General features: G+C 50.1%; 2 protein-coding genes across 3 annotated transcripts; one reads left to right on the top strand and one right to left on the bottom strand.

Annotated features, from left to right (window-relative positions):
• Positions 1–1,592: 1,592 nt before the first annotated feature.
• phf21b (PHD finger protein 21B) lies at positions 1,593–14,391 on the top strand. The gene is made up of 12 exons (XM_047022815.1): positions 1,593–1,895; positions 2,749–2,841; positions 4,844–5,569; positions 6,194–6,322; positions 7,234–7,285; positions 7,657–7,733; positions 7,886–7,940; positions 8,452–8,474; positions 9,618–9,776; positions 9,922–9,988; positions 10,140–10,243; positions 10,794–14,391. Exons 2-12 carry the CDS (start codon positions 2,749–2,751, stop codon positions 11,067–11,069), a joined length of 1,761 nt encoding a protein of 586 aa, XP_046878771.1. The 5' UTR covers positions 1,593–1,895; the 3' UTR covers positions 11,070–14,391.
• LOC124469484 (rho GTPase-activating protein 8-like) lies at positions 13,991–22,881 on the bottom strand. 2 transcript variants are annotated; one of them, XM_047022816.1, is made up of 13 exons: positions 22,610–22,881; positions 21,464–21,535; positions 19,805–19,951; positions 19,152–19,239; positions 18,852–18,983; positions 18,416–18,502; positions 18,215–18,313; positions 18,002–18,112; positions 17,829–17,902; positions 17,622–17,699; positions 17,034–17,162; positions 16,506–16,609; positions 13,991–15,398 (listed from the first exon to the last, which is right to left on the bottom strand). In XM_047022816.1, the coding sequence occupies exons 2-13, from the start codon at positions 21,528–21,530 to the stop codon at positions 15,201–15,203; spliced, it is 1,314 nt and encodes a 437-aa protein (XP_046878772.1). In that variant the 5' UTR covers positions 21,531–21,535; positions 22,610–22,881; the 3' UTR covers positions 13,991–15,200. The 2 variants fall into 2 exon arrangements, with proteins under 2 accessions (XP_046878772.1, XP_046878773.1); XM_047022817.1 differs by lacking the exon at positions 22,610–22,881 and adding an exon at positions 21,754–22,564.
• Positions 22,882–23,230: the final 349 nt, after the last annotated feature.

Genomic DNA, 23,230 nt, shown 5'->3' with positions numbered 1-23,230 from the left:
AAGTGAAGGTGCTTGGGTTTGAGAAAAGAGGCAGCAATTACCAAAATGAATGCCCTCGCAGTGTAAGAATTTTCATCTCGGTTGTTGCCATGGGAACAGGCCTTCACGGCCCCCAGCTCTCTCTCTCTCCCCCCCCCCCCCTTCCCTTTCCTAGTGCTTTTCTGTAGCACAATGGAACGAAGGGATTTTTACAGAAGAATGAAAAAAAAGGGAGAGAGAAATAAACCCCAGCTCGGGTTATGCTCTGAAGCGGGGTGCAGAGGGGGAGTGGGTGTCTAAAACTTTCCCCTGTTTCTTTTATTCATGTATTCTGTCAGCAAGGAGAAAGAGAGACTCTGTAAAAACCGAGACGGTTTGACGTAGGAGGAGGGACGAGAAGAGAAGAATACCACCCAAAAAAATACAATACCCAAATGCAGGGCACCACAATTTGTCAACAACTCTCTTACTGTCTAACCACACTCTCTTGCGAGGGGTGTGTCACTTGACTCCTTTTGGAAAACACTTCACACAGGAGCATATCTTGCGCGTAAACGCTAAATCCTCTCAAACAAAACCACGTCAATCTGACATATTATTTGGAAAAAGGCGAACTTCATTTGAGTAACCACAGTCACCTTTACCTCAGTCGTTTGGTGCGGTAGTAAAACATGTTTTCTCCATGGTGTGGCTTTTGCCTGGGCATTCTTATCACCCCTGCTGAAGGTCTGACCTTGGTGAGACCAGACTCTAAATCGGCTGATATATTCGACTAGGACTTAGCTCTGTAAATACCGTTGTCTCATAATCCTCAAACCAAACACACCAAACCGAACACACACATACACCTGCGCGCACACACACACACACACACACACACACACACACACACACACACACACACACACACACACACACACACACATCATTCACTTGGTGTCTGGCTCTTTTTTTTCCCCGTTCAGAGAAACACAGAGCGAGAGAGACGTAATCTTCCATCTTATCGACACCCCCGTCAATATCTGAAGGTCACAGATCCAATGCTACATTCCGAGACAATGTTGTGTTTACATGGCAACAAGGGTGAAATAGTGCGTTGGAAGTGTGGCCTGTGTAGACTTAGAAGTCCAGGTGTGTGGGTGTTGGGGGGAAGGTTCATTTGTGTGTGTGTGTGTGTGTAGTGTTGGTGTATAAACACTAATCTGCTCATCAGATTCGATGGCAGCTTATTTGTTTGATTTGGCACAGAGGGAATTTACCACAAACATGAAGTAGCTCAGAGGGTGAGGAAGGCAACGACGGCTCCGTTTGAAAACGGCTCTCAAAAGTCCTCTCGTTAGCAAGAGGAGGTGGTGGAGAGGGGAGGGGGGGGGGGGAGAGGGGTAGAGTTTGTGGTTTTGATCTTAAAAGAAAGAGGGAGGGAGATGAAAATGGAAGAGATAGAAAGAGGAGAGGGATGGTTAGAGAGCGGCGGGAGGTTGAAAGAGAGGAGAGAGAGCAGAAAGAAGGCGAGCGAGGGAGAGAGAGAAAGAAAGAGAGAAAGAAAGAAAGAGAAAGAAAGAGAAAGAGAGAGAGTGAGAGTACTCCACAGTACTCTGACTGAGCACACAGAAGCTACTTTAACTAGAGCAAGAGTAGCTCACTGACATTTTCACTGCGGTGGCTCTCCTTCCTCTTCTGGGGGAGGTCTAATGATCCGCGGGGGGAAAGAGAAAGTGTGTATGATGAGAATTGCGTGAACCGGCTGGCTGGTAGGTTAACCCAATACCTCACTGTGCGAAAACCCGGGGACGAGGATGAGATAAAGGCACAGGAAGATAACGCCGTCTCAGCCGAGCCCAGAAAGCGGGCCTGTGTATTTTTAGCAGCGGCAGCCACTGGTATTACGCAAGACGACACAAGAAAGGTGGAAAAAGGTCAGGCTGTTCTCATAATACCCGTGTCTGGCATATTAATAGTCGTAGGGTTATTAGGCTGGGAGGAAAGTGAATTCTTGGTTCTCTCCTCCCTCTCTCTCCTTTCTGTGTGTGTGTGTGTGTGTGTGTGTGTGTGTGTAGAGCTGGCTCTCTAGACCATCATTACTCAGGCGAGCTGAACGTCCATAGGGAGAGTGTACAGTAACCTGGATCATTCTGGAAAGTCTTTACATTCCTGCAGCCTGTGTTGCCCTGCACAATAATTTCATTACAGTCTCGGCGGCATGGATTATAATTGGCGGGGCAAAAAAGGAAACTACTCCTGGAAACGAGTTTGGTTCGACATATACATGCTCTCACACTCATCTCTGTCTAACACGCACACACACAAATATCCCTGTACCTCTCAACCTGAACGAATACGTCCGGGTGCAGTCGTTTGAGAGACTGGCAGCTTTAGAGCTTTCAGCCTGGCTGCTGCTGTTTCTCAAGGTCCCAACCACCTGCACGTCCTGCCTCAGACCTCAACCTGTCGAGGGTAGAAAAGAGAGAAGAAGACAAACTGGCCATTCACTGGAGTGGGTACACAGTGATCCCTTCCTGGGTGGTGTCAGGGGAGGTCAAGGGGGGAGGTGTGTTTGTTGAAACGAACCAGGCAGCTTGTCCAATGCCTGTTTAGTTATTTGGTATCCGTGTATTCGTACTTCAGATTTCATGGAAAGATACTATAATTTGTGTCTCTCCCTCTCTCTCTCTCTCTCTCTCTCTCTCTCTCTCTCTCTGTGTCCCTCTCTCTCTGTGTCTCTCTGTGTCTCTCTCTCTCTCTCCCTCTCTCTCTGTGTCTCTCTCTCAGATGTTGGGAACCCTCACAGCAGTGCCCATCAAGGTGCCTCAAGTCAGCTCTCTGTACAGGCTGGCAGGACGGGCGCCCACTGTGCTACCTCAGGTAGGACGCGTGGCGTCACACGCACACGCACGCACACACACACACACACACACACACACACACACACACACACGTCTGCAACACAGAAAGAACCCGCCCATGGGCCAAATGTGTCTTGAGTATGTGACGCTGACGTGGTTTAGGATGTCGTGCTCGTGTCGCTAGCCTGATGATGAATACATAACTAAATCAAAGATATCGTTCTGTCACTTTGAATGTGGTCATAAAAACCAAACCTGTTCAGGTTATTTGAATCGGACGACGCTACTCTGTATTTTCCCCTGCGGAGGTCGATGATAGGAAATGCTTTGTGTGCTTGTTTAAACAGGACAATTCCCAAGCTTGCAGTTCAAAGACTTGAGCTGGAGCTGAATTTCCCCCTATCCCGGATATTATTCTGCCTCAAAGATAAAGAGAGAGACAGAGAGAGAGAGGCAGAGAGAGAGGCAGAGAGAGAGGTAGAGAGAGAGGTAAAGAGAGAGGCAGAGAGAGAGACACAGAGAGAGAGACACAGAGAGAGAGACACAGAGAGAGACACAGAGAGAGAGACTCAGACAGAGAGACTCAGAGACAGAGAGAGAGACAGAGAGAGAGACAGAGAGAGAGACAGAGAGAGAGACAGAGACAGAGACAGAGAGAGACAGACAGACAGACAGACAGACAGACAGACAGACAGACAGACAGACAGACAGACAGAGTAAGAGAGGGAGACCTGGTAAATACATAGAGGAACATCTTGTTCCGTCACTGGTGTCTGAGGGTTTCTAATCTTCAGACACCTCTGCATCCTCTTCCTCCTCCTTCTCCAACCTCCTCCACCTCTTCCCCCCTGCTTCTCCTTCTCCCGAGTTAACACTACAGCCCTGTGGCATGTAAGCGCAACAACCCCCCAAAGAACTGGGGAAACAGGAAAACAAAAACAAACTTGGCTGTGTGTGCGCACGCACGTGCTTCTCGCCACAGCGGGGCGACGCTCTATTGCACTATAAGGCCGCTCTGTGACCGTAGATCCAAGAGATCATCCCGTAAGTTGCTCGGCGAATCAATCGGAGCGACGACCAGGGGAGGTGGGGTTGGGCCCGGCGTTTGGCACCGTGAATCCCCGTGTTATTCCAGTTCATCTGCCTTCGCTGGTGTTAGCGGGCCAATGGAGCCATTGTTGGAAGGAGGGCTGCGGTTAATCAGAGTGAACTGCTGCTCTCGAGACTTTTTTCAACTGGTGCAAGTGTGGCATATGACCACTGGGTGGCAGCACACACCATTACAAAGCCCCAGTCCGCCCTGCTAACGACAATGGTGAGGGGAAAAGGAGAGGAAATGGGAGTTAATGCGTGCCAGCTCATCAGATGTGTGGCAAAGTCGTTAGAGTGAATGAACCCAGGGAGCTGTGCGGTCAGACTCTCTCCGGCGTGTTTCTGAGAAGCCTTGTCTCCGAGACGACCTCCTCCTATTGGTTGACAGGCAGGATTGGGAGCCGGGGCACGTCTTGCCACGCATCAACACTCAGGGATTTTGTGTGTGTGTGTGTGGGGGGGGGGGCAGGGGGGGGGGGGCAGAGGGGGGCAGACGAGTGAGCATCTGGCACAGGTATCTGTCTTAGAACCCTTCATGTGTTGAGTACGGGTGACAGGTTATCTTCACAGCATGCCTCGCGCCGAGCGTTTGTTTGAGAGAGAGAAAGAGAGCGTGAGAGAGAGATGAAAAAATGTCTAGTCTTCTCAACTGTCATACAGACCAGCGAAAATCAGTTTGGCAGAATGGCATGACTCACTGTTTTGTAGCCATTCCAATGTTTCAGTAAAGAAGTCAATAATCTTGTGGAAAATATAATACCTTTTTGGCAGAATGGCATTCAATTCAATGAATGTGTATTCTACAGTTGATTCACATTGAGACCAGAGGCCTTCAAAGACAGCAATGCAGCACATCTTCATAGTTCAGTTTCTGCAGTCCAATGGCGTAGCTCGAAATGAATACAAAACACGGTGTCCTCCCCATCCAGGTCAGGCCAAAGACCCAGATCCCAGACAGCCTTCCCCACAGCCCCTTCCAGGAGCAGCAGAGCAGCCAGCAGGCTCTCAGCCTGCAGAGAGCCACCGCCCTGGTCAGCCCCAAGAGCCAGGGGCCCGCCCTGGTCGCCCCCAAGAGCCAGGGACCTGCCCTGGTCAGCCCCAAGAGCCAGGGGCCCGCCCTGGTCAGCCCCAAGATCCAGGGACCCGCCCTGGTCAGCCCCAAGAGCCAGGGGCCTGCCCTGGTCAGCCCCAAGAGCCAGGGGCCCGCCCTGGTCAGCCCCAAAAGCCAGGGGCCCGCCCTGGTCATCCCCAAGAGCCAAGGGCCCGCCCTGGTCAGCCCCAAGAGCCAGGGGCCCGCCCTGGTCAGCCCCAAGAGCCAGGGGCCCGCCCTGGTCAGCCCCAAGAGCAAGGGGCCCGCCCTTCCCACCGCCAACAGCACCTTCATCCCCGAACGCCTGCCCAACGGACAGGGAGGGGACTCCTCGCCTCCGCTTCCCCCTCCCCCACCGCCCCTCCCCCCCCAGCTCCAGGCCCTGTCCGTAGGGGGGGGCGCGTCCCCCAGCACCGCGCCCTCCGCCGCCGCCACGTCCACGGGGCCGGGCGTGGCCTACGCCATCGTCTCCGGCTCCCCGCCCGCCTCCGCCCCCGGGAACGGCCTGTCTGGCGCGGGCGAGGCGGTCAAGGTGCAGCCGCTACTCTTCAGCGCCGACAATAAGGTGAGCAGCGGATTCTGATTGGCTGACTGTCACGCTCCGACAGCGTGAACACGGCCGCCCCTAGTTACGGAACAGAGCTGCGAGAGGTTGTTTTACATATAGAGCTGGCGCTGAAAACAAAACACTTAACCGGCAGGCTTTGAGGCGCTGCCATCTACCATGGGATTCAGTCAAGGACTCTTACTTGATCTGGATCCCCAACAAGCTCGCCCCGTTATGTAGATTCCAGGCAATCTTTAGAGGCAGTTGTTTATGAATGCCTAATGTTCTCTTTTATGGATCCCCATTTGCGCTGACGGCTCTCCCATCTCGCAGCCTGACCTCTGCGTCGCGCACAAACGGCACTCGTTCATTTCCGAGGCAGATGAAAAGAGCCTGTCAAATGTGTTCAGGATAAGATTGGTGGGGCTCGTTATTCTGTCATTAGCGGAGAACAGTGGTCTCGTGGAGGGGCTATCTTTACGGCGGGAATATGCACACAGACTAGCGCGCATATAACCCACTCTGCTACGTGGAAGGAATGTCGAACAGGCGTTAAACCGATGAACCGTGACATTTCTCCAACAAGCATATACAGGACTGCATATGCCAGGGCTAATGTTCTCGCTGTGTGTGTATGTCCAGGTGATACTTATCCAGCCGCAGACCCCCAGAAGTTTGCAGGGGTCCCCTGGCCCCCAGGTGGACAGCCCCTCACAGGAGACCATGCCCACCCCCTCCCCCCCAGCCAGGAAGAAGGATGAGGACCCAGAGGTGAGACGCACTGCTGAGTATTTGAAAGTATTTCCGTGGCTTCAGTCACCCCAGGTGATTCGAGTGGGCCAAGTCAAGTACCCGCCCAAGCATTTTTCAGGATCAGGAAATCCTACTGTACTAAGTTTTGCCAGGGGAGTGTCAAATTGAAGGACGCTTTCGACTGCCAAGACTCTCTCGTCGGCTAGCGCGATCGCGGCATCCAGCTGGAGCAGATGTCCATCTCGTCCACATCACTCCGATTGGTTAACCGATCCAATTATTCAGGAAGCTAATCCCAGATAATCCTGAATGCAAGTCCCAAAGCCTTCCTTCCCGCTGGCCAATCGGTACGCTTTTCCCGGAGACGAGCCACACGCTGTAATCCACTTTCTGCTGTCTCCTAAGAAAGCCAAAGATTAGGTCTGGTCCTCAGGAGAAAGTTGTCAGAGGCAAAGTCAAAGTGTCTATTAAAGTGAATTGCGTCAATCTCTCTAAACTAGTCCGGATTGAAGAACTGGCAGGACATTTATTACTGCAATGAAAGAAGGGATACCGAGACGGTGTGTGAGAGTAAGAAATCGAGAGAGAGAGAGAATAGGGGAGGCAGCCGTAATCCTGAATGAGCCCGTGAACTTGAGAAGCCGCTTCTTCAGAAGATCGCATTTCCAATCGCAGGCGCTGGGTTTCCAGAGCGCCCCCCCTCACCGAGGGGGGAATTGAGGTGCCTCAGTCCTGACCCCTGACCCCTGGACCGTTCCATAGCTCTCGTCACTCCTCCCGGGGTGCTCTCTGGGAATAGCTTGACGCCCACACACACACACCCACACACACACGCAGTAGCTCGCATTTCAGTCTCAGCGATGATATTACTCATTTGCGTCTCCCCGCACGTGGATGTGTCATGCCTCCTCTCTCTCTTTCTCCTTCAGAAAATTGCCTTCATGGTTGCCCTTGGCCTGGTCACCACCGAACACATGGAGGGTGAGTCGGGAGCTTATCTGTAGTGGGGATGGGGAACCAGGGTGCTGGGGTACTCGTGTCTGAAGAGGTTGCTAACACCGGCCTACTTATGCTGATGTGTTTATGGTAATAACCCTGCATGTTGATTGGCTCGCTCCGGATGAAGAGCCGACTGCATGTAGAACGGTACGATGTAGTGCTTTGCTGGCTGGAGTCCTCTATGGGCCCTCACATCCGGGGAAGCCGTGTTATTGTTGACTGGTGTTGTGGTCCATCTTTGGCGGTTTCTATCCGGGTGGAGCAGTTGACAGATACGGTACCTCTTGGTTTGTGAGATTCGTTCCTGCCTCCGTTGTAACAAGTGTCCCTGTGTCCCCCCCCCCCCCCCCCAGAGCTTCAGACCAAGCGTCAGGAGAGGAAGAGGAGGAGCACAGCCAACCCGGCCTACAGCGGCATGTTCGAGCCGGAGGTGAGCGGCCCACCTACCCACAATGCAGTTCAGCGTTTGCCGTTGTGCTTTACTTGGCTTTCGAGACCCAGGAGTTTGGGTCGTTTTCCCTGGGTCTTGGCGTGACTTGAGTCAGCGTTTCATCTCTTGATCTTCTCTCTGTTGCCTTCCAGCGCAAACGCCTCACATCGAATTACCTGAACAACCCCCTCTTCCTGTCAGCGAGAGGTAAATCCGATTTTTCTTTCCGCTCAGCACAGCACAGCAACAAGGGAGCCTGACACAACTATGCACACACACACAAACGTAAACAAACCAATAAACAAACCAATCACTTCCCTGAGGGAAACCAACTTGCCGGGCTCTCCCGGAAACAAGATAAAAAGAACACTCCTGTGGAGCAGAATACAAATTTGAATGATTTGAAAAAGCCGGATTAAAACGACCATACGCCGCGCTGCATGATGAGAGAATGTTTATTTGGTTCTCCTGCACAGTGTGCTGAGATTGAAACCCCGGGTTTGTTTTTGCGCGGCTGGTATAAGCCCAAGCCTTTCTCGAACTTGTTACCTGAACTGAGCCCCTCTCCAGTGAGACATGTGCATGGCTTAACCTCCACTGCAACACCCCCAACCCCCCACCTACCCCCAACCCCAGCCTCCTCTCCTCCTCCTGCCTCGCTGTCTCAACCTGTTGTCGGCTTACTAACATGTTCTCTGCTTCCCCATCCGCACGCTAGACACTGAGGATCTGTGCTGGAAGGTACGTGGCATGACTTCAGATGTGTGTGTGTACTGTGTGTGTGTATACTGTGTGTCATTATCAATGCAGTGTCAGTGTAGTATCAATGGGGCCTCGGAGAACAAAACAAACCCTGAAGTAGAAGGGCTTGTGACCGTTCCTGGGCCTGTGCTGTTCATTTGTTCTTCCATGCCGTCACATTTGGGATTAACCGCAATCCCTCCGACTCCAAACTAATGGGAGCACCTGGCTGCATTATGTAACCGCTGATTCAAACGCTGAGAAGAATCTGAGGAGAAGTGTCTGATGCAGTTTCATAGCAACAGCGAGACACACAACGAGAGTCCTCGGGCCGGCGCGTCTGAGGAGAGCGCAGCTGTGTAGGAAGGAAGCCAGGCTGCTCCATCAATCCCAGAGCAGGATTCATTATCTCCTCCTTATTGCCTGTCTGCTCCTGCTCCATTGGTTCTGGCTGCAGCTTCAGCGACTTGACAGATGTGGCACCCCCCCCCACCTCTCTCCTTCCTGCCTGGGCAAATTCCCGGGCTTTTTAGCCTTTGTGATTGGTGGACAGTCTGTTTGACTGTCATACTATTTTAGCCGTTGTGCCCGGGGATGGGAAGAGTGGGTGTGTGTGTGAGATACGGCTCGCGGTAGAGCTGTCCGTCTGAAGAAAGTGCCGGCGATTTCTCTCCTGTCTCCAAGACTCTTAGCCGAGGCGGATCCGTGCTGACATTTCACCGACGACCCGCCTTCACCCCCACATGTCACCGGAGCCGTACTACGGTTCACTGTGTACCGGGCCGGCGTAGCATTCGCAAACGCTTCCCTCCCTCGCTAGCTCGTACTCCACTGGGGGGGGGGGGGGTTGGGTGTGAACAGTCTCAGGGAGTCGTATCTGTACCTGGCAGTTCACGTGGTACAAGTCGTCGCGCTCCCTGTAGTCGGAATTTAATTAAAAAAGATAAGGGCAGGACGAGTGGTGTCCATTTAAGATAATGCTACAAGGCAGGGCTTTCCTTTAGTGGGATAACACTCGCGGGGGGGGAGTAATCGGATGCTTTCCATCGGGGGGTCAAACCGGGGGCACTTTATCATGGGAGTTTGTTGTCCAGGAGTGTAGGTTCCCTCCGAGCTGACCGTGGTGTTTTGTTTGGCTGGCAGGAGGACTTGGAGCATGAGGACCACTGTGCCATCTGCCAGGAGGATGGCGAGCTCCAGCCGTGCCACAACTGCACCCGCGCCTACCACCCGGACTGCCTACAGCCGCCACTTCGCACCCCGCCCCGGGGGGCATGGTACTGCCCCAAGTGCCAGAAGAAGGTACTGCGGCGACCATTTTTGGAATGAGGGGTTGGGGGGGGGAGGGAGGGAGGGGGGGGGGGCAACCGGGAGGGGATAAACTGGAAGGATACAATGCTAAAAGCAATGCCTGAAAAAAAAACTGTTGTTCCTTTCTCTTGCAAAGGTTCTGAACAAGGAAAACATGTCGTGGCCCCAGAACTTTGTCCAGTCATACGTCACACACAAGACAGGTGAGGAGCATACTGAAGGAACACCGCTGTTTTGTCCCGTTTCTGTTTGGTTTCTAGTTCCGCGTACAGCAACCTGTGTCGTACACATATGAAGTGAGAGCGTGTGCATGAGCGTGTGCTCATGGGTCCGTGTGTGTGTGTGTGCGTACAGTGAGAGAGGAGGAGAAGAGGAGGCTGCTGAAGAGGAACAGTGAGCTGAAGAAGGACTGCTCCCATCTGGAAGAACAGGACAAGAGACTCAGTAAATCCCTCACGGTATGACCCTCTAACCCTCTCCACCCTCTCACCCTCTCCACTCTCTCACCCTCTCCACCTTCTCACCCTCTTCACCTCTCCACCCTCTCCACCTTCTAACCCTCTCCACCATCTCACCCTCTCCACCTTCTCACCCTCGCCACCTCTCCACCCGCTCACCCTCTCCACCCTCTCCACCATCTCACCCTCTCCACCATCTCACCCTCTCTACTCTCTCACCCTTTCCACCCTCTCACCCTCTCCACCTTCTCACTCTCTTCACCTTCTCCACCCTCTCACCCTCTCACCCTCTCCACCGTCTCACCCTCTCCACCGTCTCACCTTCTCACCCTCTCCACCCAGCTGCTTCTGTAGTGCTAGGACACTCGTCATCCCAAGGCCAGAAATGCATTTGACAACAACATCACCCCGAAATATGTAGCCTAGAAAACATGGACACAGCGCCATGGAAAGTATTCAATTCACACGCCTACGTCTTGTACTGTAATGGAGTGGCAAGACTTCTGGAGTTCTCCTTCCTCCGCGTGAGCCTCGTTCTCTTTCCCAGCAGAAGTGTATGGAGCGGCGGGAGGGTCTGATGAGCCAGCAGAGAGACACGCAGTCGTCCCTGGAGCGCCTCAAGGCCCTCATCAGGCTGATCCAGCGCGACCAGATGATCCAGGTCACCATGACGGCCACCACCACCACGGGAGCCTCCCTGCTGTCCCTGCCCTCCCTGCCTCCCTGGATCAAGCCCGCCAGCGCCGCCACCACGTCGCCCCCCGCAGGACCCTCCATGCTACTGCAAAAGAGCCTGCCCCAGACCCAGACCCAGGGTAACAACTGACCCAGATGGACCCCCCCTCCATTGTCCTCCCTCCCCCTCTACAGAGCACCTACCTGTGCTGCAGCATCTTAGCCAAGTCAGCAGCCCGCCCGGGGAATGACGCGGGTCACCTGACCATCTTGACGACAACGCTCTTTTTTGACAAAGTCCGAGGTACCATTGAATAATATCTAACCATACGTTTTTTTATTGAGAGCTGAAAGAAGATGAGAAATCTAGAAAACGTACAAAAAAAAACAACTAAAACTATATCCTCCACTCGATTCATAACAAGTATTTTTTAAACCCAACACCTACAGTGCTTACGAGATTTATTTTCTAATTTATCGTTTTTTTTGTTGTTTTTTTTATTATTGTTCTTGGCCTTAATGTATTTATGACAAAAAATTGTTCGATACAAAGTGCTGCCACAGCAATATGGAAAAGTTATTCTGTGGGGCCCGAAATATTTTTTGAGTTTTTTTTTCAGGTATAATTATTGTTCTGCGTATAGTGAGAGAGAACATTAGAGTAGTGGTAGTTACAAAGAAACAATGGAATTATGAAACAAAGGACTGTACATTAATATATTGGAGTAGTTTGGTTTGTTCTCATTCTCCTATGAACAATGTTTGCCACAATAATTCAGGTGAAAGAAGAGCGGGCGAAGTGTCATTGTGTATGTATGTAAAAGCATACGAGCCTTCAAACAAAAAGCAGAGAATAACATTTTTTCAGTATTAATAGAGTTAAAATTCAAAGAAAAAGTATTTAAGATAACTACAGAATTTAGCCTTTCTAGAGGAGAATTTAGTATTTTCATGCCGATGCCTGTCGATTGAAACCGTGAGTGGTGGTAAAAAACCAGGAGAGGAACTGTACATATGTTGTGTTATTATCGCAGGCTTCTGTTTTTACTGGACTCACAACTACCCGAGGTGTTGCTTTATATTCCAATGCACTCAAAAGCTGACATTTTGAAGGGCCATTGGAGTTCCTGTACTTGTGTGATCCCACCATTAGTTTCCCTACCCTCTACCTGTCACCAGTATAGAAAATATGCCAAAAAACCTTACATTTTTGTACTGGGAACTCCATCTATCAAATATGTCTATGATACTTTCCCTGCCTGATTTTTTTTATATATAGATATATATAGCTTTTGCTCTCACACTTTTTTATTTTTTACTCATGTGATGTTCTTTCATGACTTGACATTTTACAGAGATGAGCCTGCTAATTCTGTCCTGGAGAAGTCTGTTAGACGGTACAAATGAACACTGCCTCAAGTTCAAGTAGATCAATCCAGGGTTTCTTTCTTATAGCATTTTATAAACACACACCAGTCAGCTGGCATAGGGACAGCTCAGTCGGAGTTACTCTTTCTATAGTTAGTCTTCCTGCTGCTCCACATAGACTTTTAGTCAGAAACACGATTTGTTTTCTTTTTCATAAACCGCTATCATGATTTGTCTCGTATTTATCAAACGATGGGTTTGCCGAACCTCACTGCGACCCGTAGATGCACACGATCGAACAAATATGAGAGAGAATAATTTGGAGTACGAATACATTTCATATCAGACTCTCTAAGACATTTGAGCACACAGACAGGAGTACTGAACGGAATTGGGCCTGGTTTCTTTGGAATGACCGCAGGCAGACAAAAGAACAGCCATCTTAGAGAACAGAAAATACTGGACTAATTGAGCAATGCTGGTCTGGCCAGAGGCTCTGGTTGAAATAATCAAATTCAGTTAAGCAATATGACGCTGGGATTTGTCTATTCTGTTCTAAGATCAGAACACACACCAGTCGTTCGAGATAAAGAAAGTTAAAGGAACCTTGGATGAGATCAGTTGTGTTTATGTAGACGCTCTGGGCCTGGCGAGTTCACAGATTGAGGGCTATATGGAGAAGTCACCCTGTCAAACAACAAACCACCTAAACCGTCCATCAAGAACAAACTGTTCATTCAGTATCTACAGAATCACCAACACAGGGCTCTATCAATAAATAGCTTACGTGATCATATCAAGTTTTGCCTTGCCAAATGAACAAAAACATGGTTTGACTCACATTGGGAGGGGTGAGTGAGCGATGAGGGCAGAGTAGGGCAGATTGTGCTGGCATTGGGCATGAGGATATTTCTGTGTCGGCAGTCGTGTCTGCAAGAGCTGTCAGTAGCAGCGTGGCATGCAGAGCTAGGGCACTTGCACGTAGGGGCGACACTTACTGTACCACCCAATGCCAGAATGGACACCATTTGTCGCATATCAGGCCCTTCCTAGCACGTAGCGCTGCACGCTGGTGGGAACGAGGAGCAGTCCATGACGCACTGCATGAGCTGTAGTAGCAGAACAACTCGGAATGAAGTCAGTATCAGATCGAAGGATGTGCAAAATGAGAACCATATCGCTAGTGCTCAGTGTTCCATCCCTCCCCCCCACTCCCCCCATCATCTAAATATGTTGCCTCCGACCTCCTTCGCCCATTTTCAGAATCTTCTCCGGGAGTAACTGTGCAGTGCATATTATACAGATCTATTTTAATACACTCGACACAAACATTTGAACAAATGAGATGAAGTTCCGGTTTTTTATATTCTTTTAACAATGAACAAAAAAAAAATGAAAACAAACATTGGATTTTTTTATTGTTTGCCAATTATGCATTCTTAGCTTGCGATGGTCAAAATATTCTTTCGCCATGAGGGGGCGGTAGCAAGGGAGAGAAGACTACACAATAAATTTAGATCGGTAAGGAGACGTCTGTTGAAGTAGTGTTTTTTTCTTTGTCATTAACAAGGGGACTGCCCGGTGGATAGTGTGTATAGAAAAGTGTTTGTCTTACATATGCCAATGTAGTTTTTCTTTATGATGCATTAAAAGTTGATTGATGGAAGTTGGTTAATGGTAAAGAGTAGTCTCACTTTTTTGTACCAAGTTCTTATGAAAAGTTTAATCATTAATAAACAAAATTCCAGAACAAATGTTTGGTGAAACTGTCAATGTTTTCCTAAGCGTGTACTCAATCATGTCAATGTTTGTGGCGGGTTAAATCATTGGTAATACTGTATTCTATGCACAAATGTGGTCAAATTAGACAATAGGAATGTAGTTACAACAACAGTCAGTAGTCAAAATAAACCCATCTACAGTTCAATAAATATGTTTGCATAATCACCCTAAGCCTAAACTTTTAACCATATTGCCAACAAACAAGAACAGACGATGCAGAGTACAGAGAGCGGAGCACAGACAGTATCATACAGGATGCCTTGGCATCCTGCAAAGGCATTGGTTACAGTGGCTTGCATATCAGTAACATACATATTTCAAAGCAGCAAGGTGGATCTGAAGGTCAAATCGACCAATCATCTTCTTTGGCGTCAATGGAACTTTACAAAAAAATTTAAGAAAAAAAAAAAAGCTTCTGCTTTTCAATGTTACAGCAATGTTGAACCGAGAAGCGAGTATACAATTACAAATTGGGGTGGAAAATACTACAGACATGAAAGCTTTTGCTTGTACCCTCTAGCGCTAGCAAACAAGGTTCAGTTCAGAGTGTTGCAGTCTGTTTAAACCAGGGGGCCATAAAGAGAGAGACAGCTCATGAAATGATAACCACCTTCTTGTTCTGAAGATCTGCCGTCAGCCCTCTTGATATCCTGGACACGCAGCCGAAATCACCTCAGAGATCCGAGCCGTCAAGGTTAGCGCAGGACCCGCTCCGTCCTCCCCTCCCCCGCACGTCACCACGGAAACGCCAGCTCTGGTATTTCCAGGGTGAAAGTGGTTTTGCTTGAAGTCTTCAAAAAAGAAAAGGCACAGGTGCTCCGGCATTGTTTAAACTCGCTCTTCGGGTCAGCGCGATACACGTTTTAGGCGGCAAAAAGTCAATCCGGTGTACGATCTTTGAGAGAGCCGTTTGACTTGAGGGGCACAGGGGCCGACAGACAATCCATGTAGAGGCTCACAGAGTGGAAGAAACATGTTGTTGTGCGAGGCACCCGCGTCTGACAGCTGGGAAAATGGGGGTGCTGTGTTAAGGAGCAGGTGGGCCAGGCCTGGGGGGGGGCCAAGGCCGGGGGCTATCCTGGGTCTCGGGGCTGCGTTGATCCTAGAACCGGGACCATCCTGGGGGCTGGGCTCAGGGCGTAACCTGTCCAGGGGGGCAGCGGGAGCCAAACACGGTGGGGTAGTGCTCGATGAGGAGCTCGGTGAAGATGTTGAGGGGCGTGAGGGCGGTCAGGGACATGGAGCCCTGGGGGGGGCGGGCCAGGTTCACCCCAAACACACAGGCCAGGTTGGAGGGGCTCATCTTGTTGTGGATGCTCTCCTGGGACACCTGCCGGCACAGGGGGGGGAACGATATCACCACATTGGCCTCCAGTCACAACTGCAGCGTCACTTACGTACTATTGCATGCAGTATGAATACAATTGGGATAGACTACTTTATCACTGGAATTGGCACAGACAGGTTCGTATTGGCTAGCTATTATACCGTTGACTCCTTCCGCTGCGCAAAGGATTGTGGGACAGAATAGCCAGAAAAGCATGGTCACATTGCAAAATGCTACCGGATATAGTAAGTCCTGGTATTTGTGGCATCATGTAAAACAAACATTTTTTTTGTTATGGTAAACTAAGTAGTATGGGTAATGGAGTTTTCCAAACCGTTTGCTATCAACGTCACCAGGATGTGTGTTACTGGAGAAACTGTGAGGGGAATGGTTCCAGTAAATGCAAGACCACAAAGCACTCCAGCAAAGCTAATAAGTGCCCCTTGTTTTAGTCCCACATTGCATCTGGTAAATCCTCTGTAATTGGATCAATTCCAATCAAGACTTTTGTGTATGCAACGAACGTGTATCTACTCAAGAGCAGATTCGTATCTGGGGGTACTGAGAAAAAAAAGAGTGACACAAAATGGAATGGATGTTGGTGAATGACAATGTACCAGCCAGCTGCTTGGGTTAGGCTGAGCAAACATTGTGCCCTGGAAGGTGTCTCCGTTTCCCCTGATTAAACGGTTACTTGTCGTGCGGACTAATGGTGCCCAGGGTGATATCAGCACCAGATTATACAGTGGCTCCGTATTGATCATCCACAGAGAGTCGGAACAGCAGTGCATTACTGTAGCACGGACGCGGCATGTGGAATGAGGGGGAGACCAGTGTTACTCTGGAGGAGCAGCTGGTGCCCTGGGGGGGGGGGGGGGGGGGGGGGGGGTCTAGGTTGATGGAAAGTGATGACATAAAAAGGATGATGAAACGCATCTATTTTTAGGGTTTCTCAAAATCACAGGTTGTGCGACATATGCTCGTCTCTGCAAGAGGAATGTTTTTTGGGGGGGGAATCTCGACAACAGAGTGAGTTTAAGTTTGGGTGTTGTGACGGCAGCATTGACGTGACAAATACTTTATGTTCAGACGGTGCGTGTAAGGTTTTACCATGTGAAGGAAGCATGTTAGGTACTTTAGGACGATGTAGTTATGTTCTGGAAGGTTCCCCACGATCTGCATGCATGTGGTCACTCTCAGACTGGTCTCCACTCCTGAAAGAGAATACAGAAGATCATATCTCTCATCCCGTATTTGTGCGTGGATAATATGTGTCCATTCGGCAGACGCTTTTATCCAACGCCATGCACAGGGGCTAATTCGCACCTCGGCCCTACCCGAAAGCTGAACACACAGACTGGATCTAAAAATGATAGAGGAGGGCCGTAATTGGTTCCCTTTGAAAGCCATCACACGCAGGGCCAGGTCTTGTTGTCGAGTATCGGGATTGACAACCGTCCGCCCCCTCCCGTCTCCGCCTCCGCCACTTCCATCAAAGGCCCCCCACGTGTCACTCTGCTCCAACAACCCCACCTCCCCTCTCGTCAGAGAGAGAGAGAGAGAGAGAGAGAGAGAGAGTCAGAGAGAGAGTGAGAGTCAGAGAGAGAGTGAGAGTCAGAGAGAGAGAGAGAGACTCACGGATGATGTCCTGCAGCGAGCCGTACAGTGGGAAGGTGAGCAGGGGCTCGGGCAGCTCCCTGAGGAAGGTCTTGAGGATGACGGCCGGCACGTGGACGTCCTCGTACTCCTCAAAGCTCACCGGCTTCCCTGGGGGGGGAGGGAGGGGGAGATGGAACGTTCCGGAACATTCATGAGCTGCTCTCGCAATAGCAGTAGTGTGGAAGCGGGCGTGGATGTCGGTTATCGCAACGCACAAAGTATTGTATATATGGTTGGGCAGTGACGCAGTCAACCGCACAGTGTGCGTACATATTGCATGTCGTGTCATATAATGATAATATGATCATCCGATAATGGCTAACAATGGACTGATACCATCTCCAAAATCTGTGCGTGCGTGCGCGTGGAGGGGGCGGATTAATGAAGTGGAAACTTCACTGGATACTACTGCCATCTGAGGACCGTAGGCAACAAGGCGTGTGTGTGTGTGTGCGCACGCATCTCTACTCGGAGCCGGTAGAGATTGAGCCATATTGATCCCTCTTTCTGGTAGAGGGAGACAAAGAGTTCCTGCCACTGGCGTTAGTAGAGCCCGGCGGCGCTCACCTAGGTTGTAGAGCTTCTGGATGTCCTTGATGAGCTGCACACGAGCCGACCTCCTGAAGATGCCCTCTGTCTGGAGCCCTGGGGGGAGGGAGGGGGGATTAGAAATACCATACAAGGGGTTTTGTGCTGCCTTATGAGGAGTTAGCATCTCGCTAACATGGCCTCATTCACTACTAATGAGTAGAACAATCCGAAGCGTCGAGCTACCTTTCTGTTTCAGGTAGGTGACGGTCTGGGACATCACGAGAGGGATCATGACGTGGCGGTTCTTCTCCCTAATGCTGTGGGCGGAAACATTTCCAAAAGGTCAAGGTCGGGCGTTCAGGCGACAAGGTCGGCATGCGGGGGGGGGGGGGGGGCTCCGTCGACCAGACACTCACTACTGCAGGCTGACGCCAAACTGCTGGGTGGGCAGTGGGGGCCGCGGCGGGGGGGACCTCACCGAGGGCGGGGGGCCTCCCTTCTGAGCGGCCCGCAGCTTCTCGTCGTGCCTGCGGAGAGGGGGACACGGCCGGGGTGAACGCATGGACGGGTCCCTGTGGGGCGCAGGGGGGGCCTGACTGTGAGAGGGACCCGGGGAGGGGGGTGGGTACCTGAGGACGTCAGGGGGGACGATGAGCTGATCGCAGTTGAGGTGGTCCCGGAGCTCCGCCAAGTAGTTGACATACGTCAGCTTCTTCCCGAATTTGTGGCTGGGAGAGGGAGGGACAGAGGGGGGGGGGAGGTGAGGCCTTGGGTGGGTCGGAGACTGACGTTGTGTTGACCGTGGGCCAAACGGGGGTGGGGGGAAATACCTTATGAGTGGTTTGAATATGTTCCAAATGATTCGGATGAAGTTCGTCGGGTGGACGACATACAGCGCTTTCAGGTTCTTCTTGTACCTTGAGCATTATCAAGAAGAAAAAATATATAGTCAGACCGATGATGAATGGATAAACTTGACAGACATAGAAAATTGAATCTTCCACTCATATTACAAGCTCTGGCTTTTCTTAACGTTTCCCAATTCCCCTCAACCTAAAAATAAAAAAACCTCCACACCTCCTAAATTATTGAGCAGAGTCTTAAGTAGACATACTCTCTGGGGAAGGACTAAACGATCAGCCTGGAAGCCTTGTGTAAATACGCTTCCTACTAGGAAAACTCCCCTCCTTGGAGGCTGGTGCACAGAGAGGGGGAGTTGAGGAGAGCTGGGCTGAGCTGAGGGAGGGCTACGGAGGGGGGACATACTTCCTGTCAAACTCCCTGTAGGCGTCCCGGAGCCAGCGCAGCGAGGGCTTGTTGCTGCTGCGCAGGCCGTAGTGGAAGTACACTACGGTGTAGTCGCTCTCCACGTACTGGTCCAGGGTGTACTTCAGGTACCTGCAGACAGGGGGCAGAGCAGGGGGGTTTTCAGCAGCACAGCGCTTGCAGACCTGGCTGTGGCTACAAAGCTACTATTGATCTATGGGGGTTTGGGGCAGGGAGTTTGATCACACATGATAAGACCGGAAAACATCCACATACACACACACACACCCCCTGACTCACTCTAGCAGGCGATGGTGGTTAAGCTGGTGGGACGGAGGCATGCAGCAGCTACTGAAGATTACCAGCTTCCTGCCATAATTGTCATCCCCTGGAGAGAGAGAGAGATGGGGATGGGGGGGGGGGGGGGAGCACAGGGGAGGGGAGGGGCATCAGAGAGCTGGTAATCCTCGCTCACCCCTGGCCCCGTTCCTCAGCCCCACGTCTGATCTCAGAGAGGAGATCAGTGTGGACCGGGGTCATGTTTAGTTTTCCGGGGTTATCAGGGAACAGGTTGAATACACCTGCAGGGGGGGGGGGGGGGGGGGGGGGCAAGGCTTTCATCATCAACTGCATTCTTAACACCCTCCTGTAGAATAGAAGGATTTATCTCGCTTTAGAAAAGCGATTTCATACACACACACACACACACACACACACAAGAAAACGATTCTAGGACTCCTTTATTGTGTCGTTTGAATACCGCACGGATGACTGAAGCACCACAAACACGCTGCTGGTGTTGCTCGACCTGAGCTACTTTTGCGTGACGAAGACGAAAGCCATCAGTCTCGGGGGTGTCCCCCACGGCGCTGGTCTCACAGCCTCCTCCAGCCATGGAGATGACGGCGGCTAGGGGAAGTTAGCATAGCGGGCGGCGGCGGGCTGGCGCTCACCTGTGACCTGGAGGATGCCGTGGCGAGCCACGTCGTAGTACGGATGAGTGGCGTCCTGGCTGAAGCTGCCTCGGGGGGGCAAACCGGGAGGCGGCCCGGCGTCACTCTGCTCCTCCTCATCCTCCTCTTCCTCGTCCCTCAGGAGTTCTGAGAGGAGGAAGGTTGCATGCGTTACTCGGATCCATTCCTGGGTCGTCATGGAGGCTGTAGTATGCACGGTGACAGGGACTCCTGGTTCCGCCTTTGGCCTACTTCAATAGGTGGAGAAACGTCCACGACCCAGTATGGTTGTTTAAAAAAAAAGCTATTATCTCTGATATGACACATTTACCACCTGCAGGAAAGTTGATATGATATAGATATATATGTATTTGTTATGATGCATCGACAACACAGTGTAGGCAGTTCTTGTCCCTGCATCCATTCTGGACGCCTCATTTCCTGTGTTGATGTATCCGCTCGTGTTTTGGCCCCACCAAAAATTACAATACAGAAGAAAAGAAAAAGATCAAATGGCCGGTGTAGCGAGGTTCGGGTGGAAACTCACAGTGCAATCTGTGGCAGCTATCTGTTGTTGTTCTGTTCGCTGGGCCGGGAAGCACACTATAAATACAGCGTCTGATAGCGGAGAGGAAAGGGCCCCAGGGGGCAGGAGGGGTACCAGCTGTTGGTTTTGGGTGGACAATGGTCATATTTACCAGAGTTTCTTTGCCAAGAGCAGCAGTCATGTCTCTGTGGACCGAGCGGTCAGCAGAGGGAAATCCTTTCGTAGAACTCGCTCTGACCGCTGTCATGTTCTCTCGTCTCTCAGGAATATTGACGGGCTTCATTTAGGATGAAGTCGAGATATCATATCACCTCGTGTTGGGTGGAAGGAAACCGATTTTGGAACGATTGGCTAAAAAAACAAACTTAAAAAAAGCCATTTGCCGACAATGACGTCAAGTAAAATGGTTTCTGGTAATTGTGGGGTCTTTCCAGGTTGACTTCCTTGAAGTCGTCTGAGAGTGGACACACAGTATGGCCGAGTGACTTTAGACTCCCTCAGAGAGAGCAGAGAGAGTGGAAAGAGAGGGAAAAAGAGAGAGAGCGAGAGTAGAGAGAAAGAGGAGAAAGAGAGAGGGGGGGGGGGGGTGGGGCGGTGACTCAGAGCTGAGGGAATGTTGGTCCAGTCAGCCCTGCCCAGACTGTTTAATTAACAGCGCACAGCTACCAGCTCCAGCCCCTCCAGATGTAATTATGAGCTTGGCCAGTCTTATCTGGAGAATGACCCGTCCTCCATCTTGCAGGCGACATCTTCCGAGCGTGCCCTGCTATAAATAGCCTGGGTGTGTAGGATGGTGCAGCATGTTTTATAGAAACAAAAAGTGGTTTAAGAGAAACAGAACCTGTTTGTGATTGTCTGTCTTCACCTTGGTACAGTCAGGACTGGATGTTTTGGTTTGAGAGACAAGGTGATTCAGCTCACTGATGACCCCCTTTGAAGATTTCCACTTATCTACTCATCAGGGTTATAAGGGATATTTAAATGACTGCATGGTTTCCCCTTTGTATCACAAGTATAGTATGTCACCCAACCCAACTAATGGCTTTGAAAGATTCCAAGTATGATTTGTGACTGAATGAAACACAAACAGAAAGGTTTTCTCTTTCTCTCACCTATTTCAGCAAGCTGCTCAAGGTCAGTGGTTGAGATCATTGTAGAGGTCTGTAATGACTTCAGCATTTGCACTAAAACAAACAACATCAGGCACAAGCGGAAAAAAAAGAGTAAACATCTCAACATCATAAAGTTGATACAAACAGAGGTGCTGTCGGAAAAACAACAAGGTGTCAACAATCAACAATCTATTCGTTTTGTGGGTTTGAAAAGAAACCTGCAAGTCAATGCTCAAGTCACAAATAATACGTTAGTCATCTTTATTAAAAATTGGTAAGAAAAGTCCAACCTTCCACCGCTCTGGCCAGTCTGAGACAACATACTGCAGTAGTGAAAAGAAGCAATTGCCTTTCAGCACAACATCCTCTGTGACGGCAAGATAAGACGCTCTCCTGACAGCTGAGGCCTCCAGTACAAAGACGGGCTCAGCTGTCCGCGATATGACTAGCAAACCGCACCAGGGAGGCAAATTACTGTAGACCCGAGTCACGACCAGTTTTTCATTGACATGACAAAACATGCAGCTGGTGTGAAGCGCAGCAGCCTATCAAAACCTGGGACTTAACTAACAATTAGTGAATCATCAACACTTGATAAGTAGTATGTCAATGATACATGGCCACCAGTAAGGTAGATGTATTCAAAATATGGTCACACGGAAAGCAATACACTAGAAAGAGCACTAAAGACAGACCTTTATCTTCCAGTGTGAAACATTTGCAAATGGTGGAGCTACTCTTTTTAATGTTCACATTTAAATACATCACTAACTCAATGGAGGTTACCCGAGGTCAACAGAGATTGTGTCCCATTCGATTCACTCAACATTAAGGCCCTGTCTAGTTGGTTTACACCTGGAGAGTATGCGGCTCAATTTAAAATTACAGACAAGATGATCAAGTGAATTTACTTAACAGTGTTGCTCTTACGATTGCCCCACACAGAACACGAGGTCGAATTTCTACTCTAAACTTGCTGTTCTTTCAACACCTGTAGCGACAGAATTACCTTGATGACCACCAGCGGAGTAGGAACTAGCATTGCTTAAGCTACCATATCTTGGCCTACGCTTGAAAGTCGAAATAAATGTAGAAACATTCAACATTAATTGTTGTCAAAAAACGTTAATCGGATGGGATGCTTACCTTATTCATTATAGCACCGAACGCATGCTACGCATACGTGGTTCCTGGAGTTCCTGAACTCAACTCCATATTTACTGTCGGGTACCGAGTGCGCATGCTCATCCCTCGAACTTCAGAAGGTAATTTGAGAACTTGAGATTCCGCGTTTGAGTCAAATTCATTGGAATGCTGTCAGTACGGAAGCATGTAGTGTAGACAAAATACAAATTATTAGGGATGGGCGAACGATGCCTTGTGAAGCTTTGGTGGTTTCTTCCGGATTGTGCCGGCCCAAACAGCCGAACCATCGGCGCTTTGAAAATGAACAGCGTCATCTAGCAGCCGTTTAAACTGGCTGAATGAGGCGTAGTGGTTGTCTCCGACGGTAGACTACCCTACGTTATTCAATATTTAATTAAGGCTACATGTGTTCATTTTGATCTGATATTAGTGCTCACACATTAAAATGTTGTGATACATCCGTAGGCCTTTAGAATTATGTCATTTTCTCACAGTAAAAGTTAAAGACTATAGTACGAGATTCACTGGACTGGGGCGCGAACTTGGGAACCCCAGATTCGCATTAACAATATGTAGTCGTACAACGCTTTAACCAACTACACCATCGAAGAGATCATTACT

This window comes from Hypomesus transpacificus, chromosome 7 (genome assembly GCF_021917145.1).
Source record: "Hypomesus transpacificus isolate Combined female chromosome 7, fHypTra1, whole genome shotgun sequence".
Lineage (NCBI taxonomy): Eukaryota > Metazoa > Chordata > Actinopteri > Osmeriformes > Osmeridae > Hypomesus > Hypomesus transpacificus.
The sequence above is the reverse complement of the archived record's forward strand: the minus strand, read 5'-3'. Positions and strand labels throughout refer to the sequence as shown.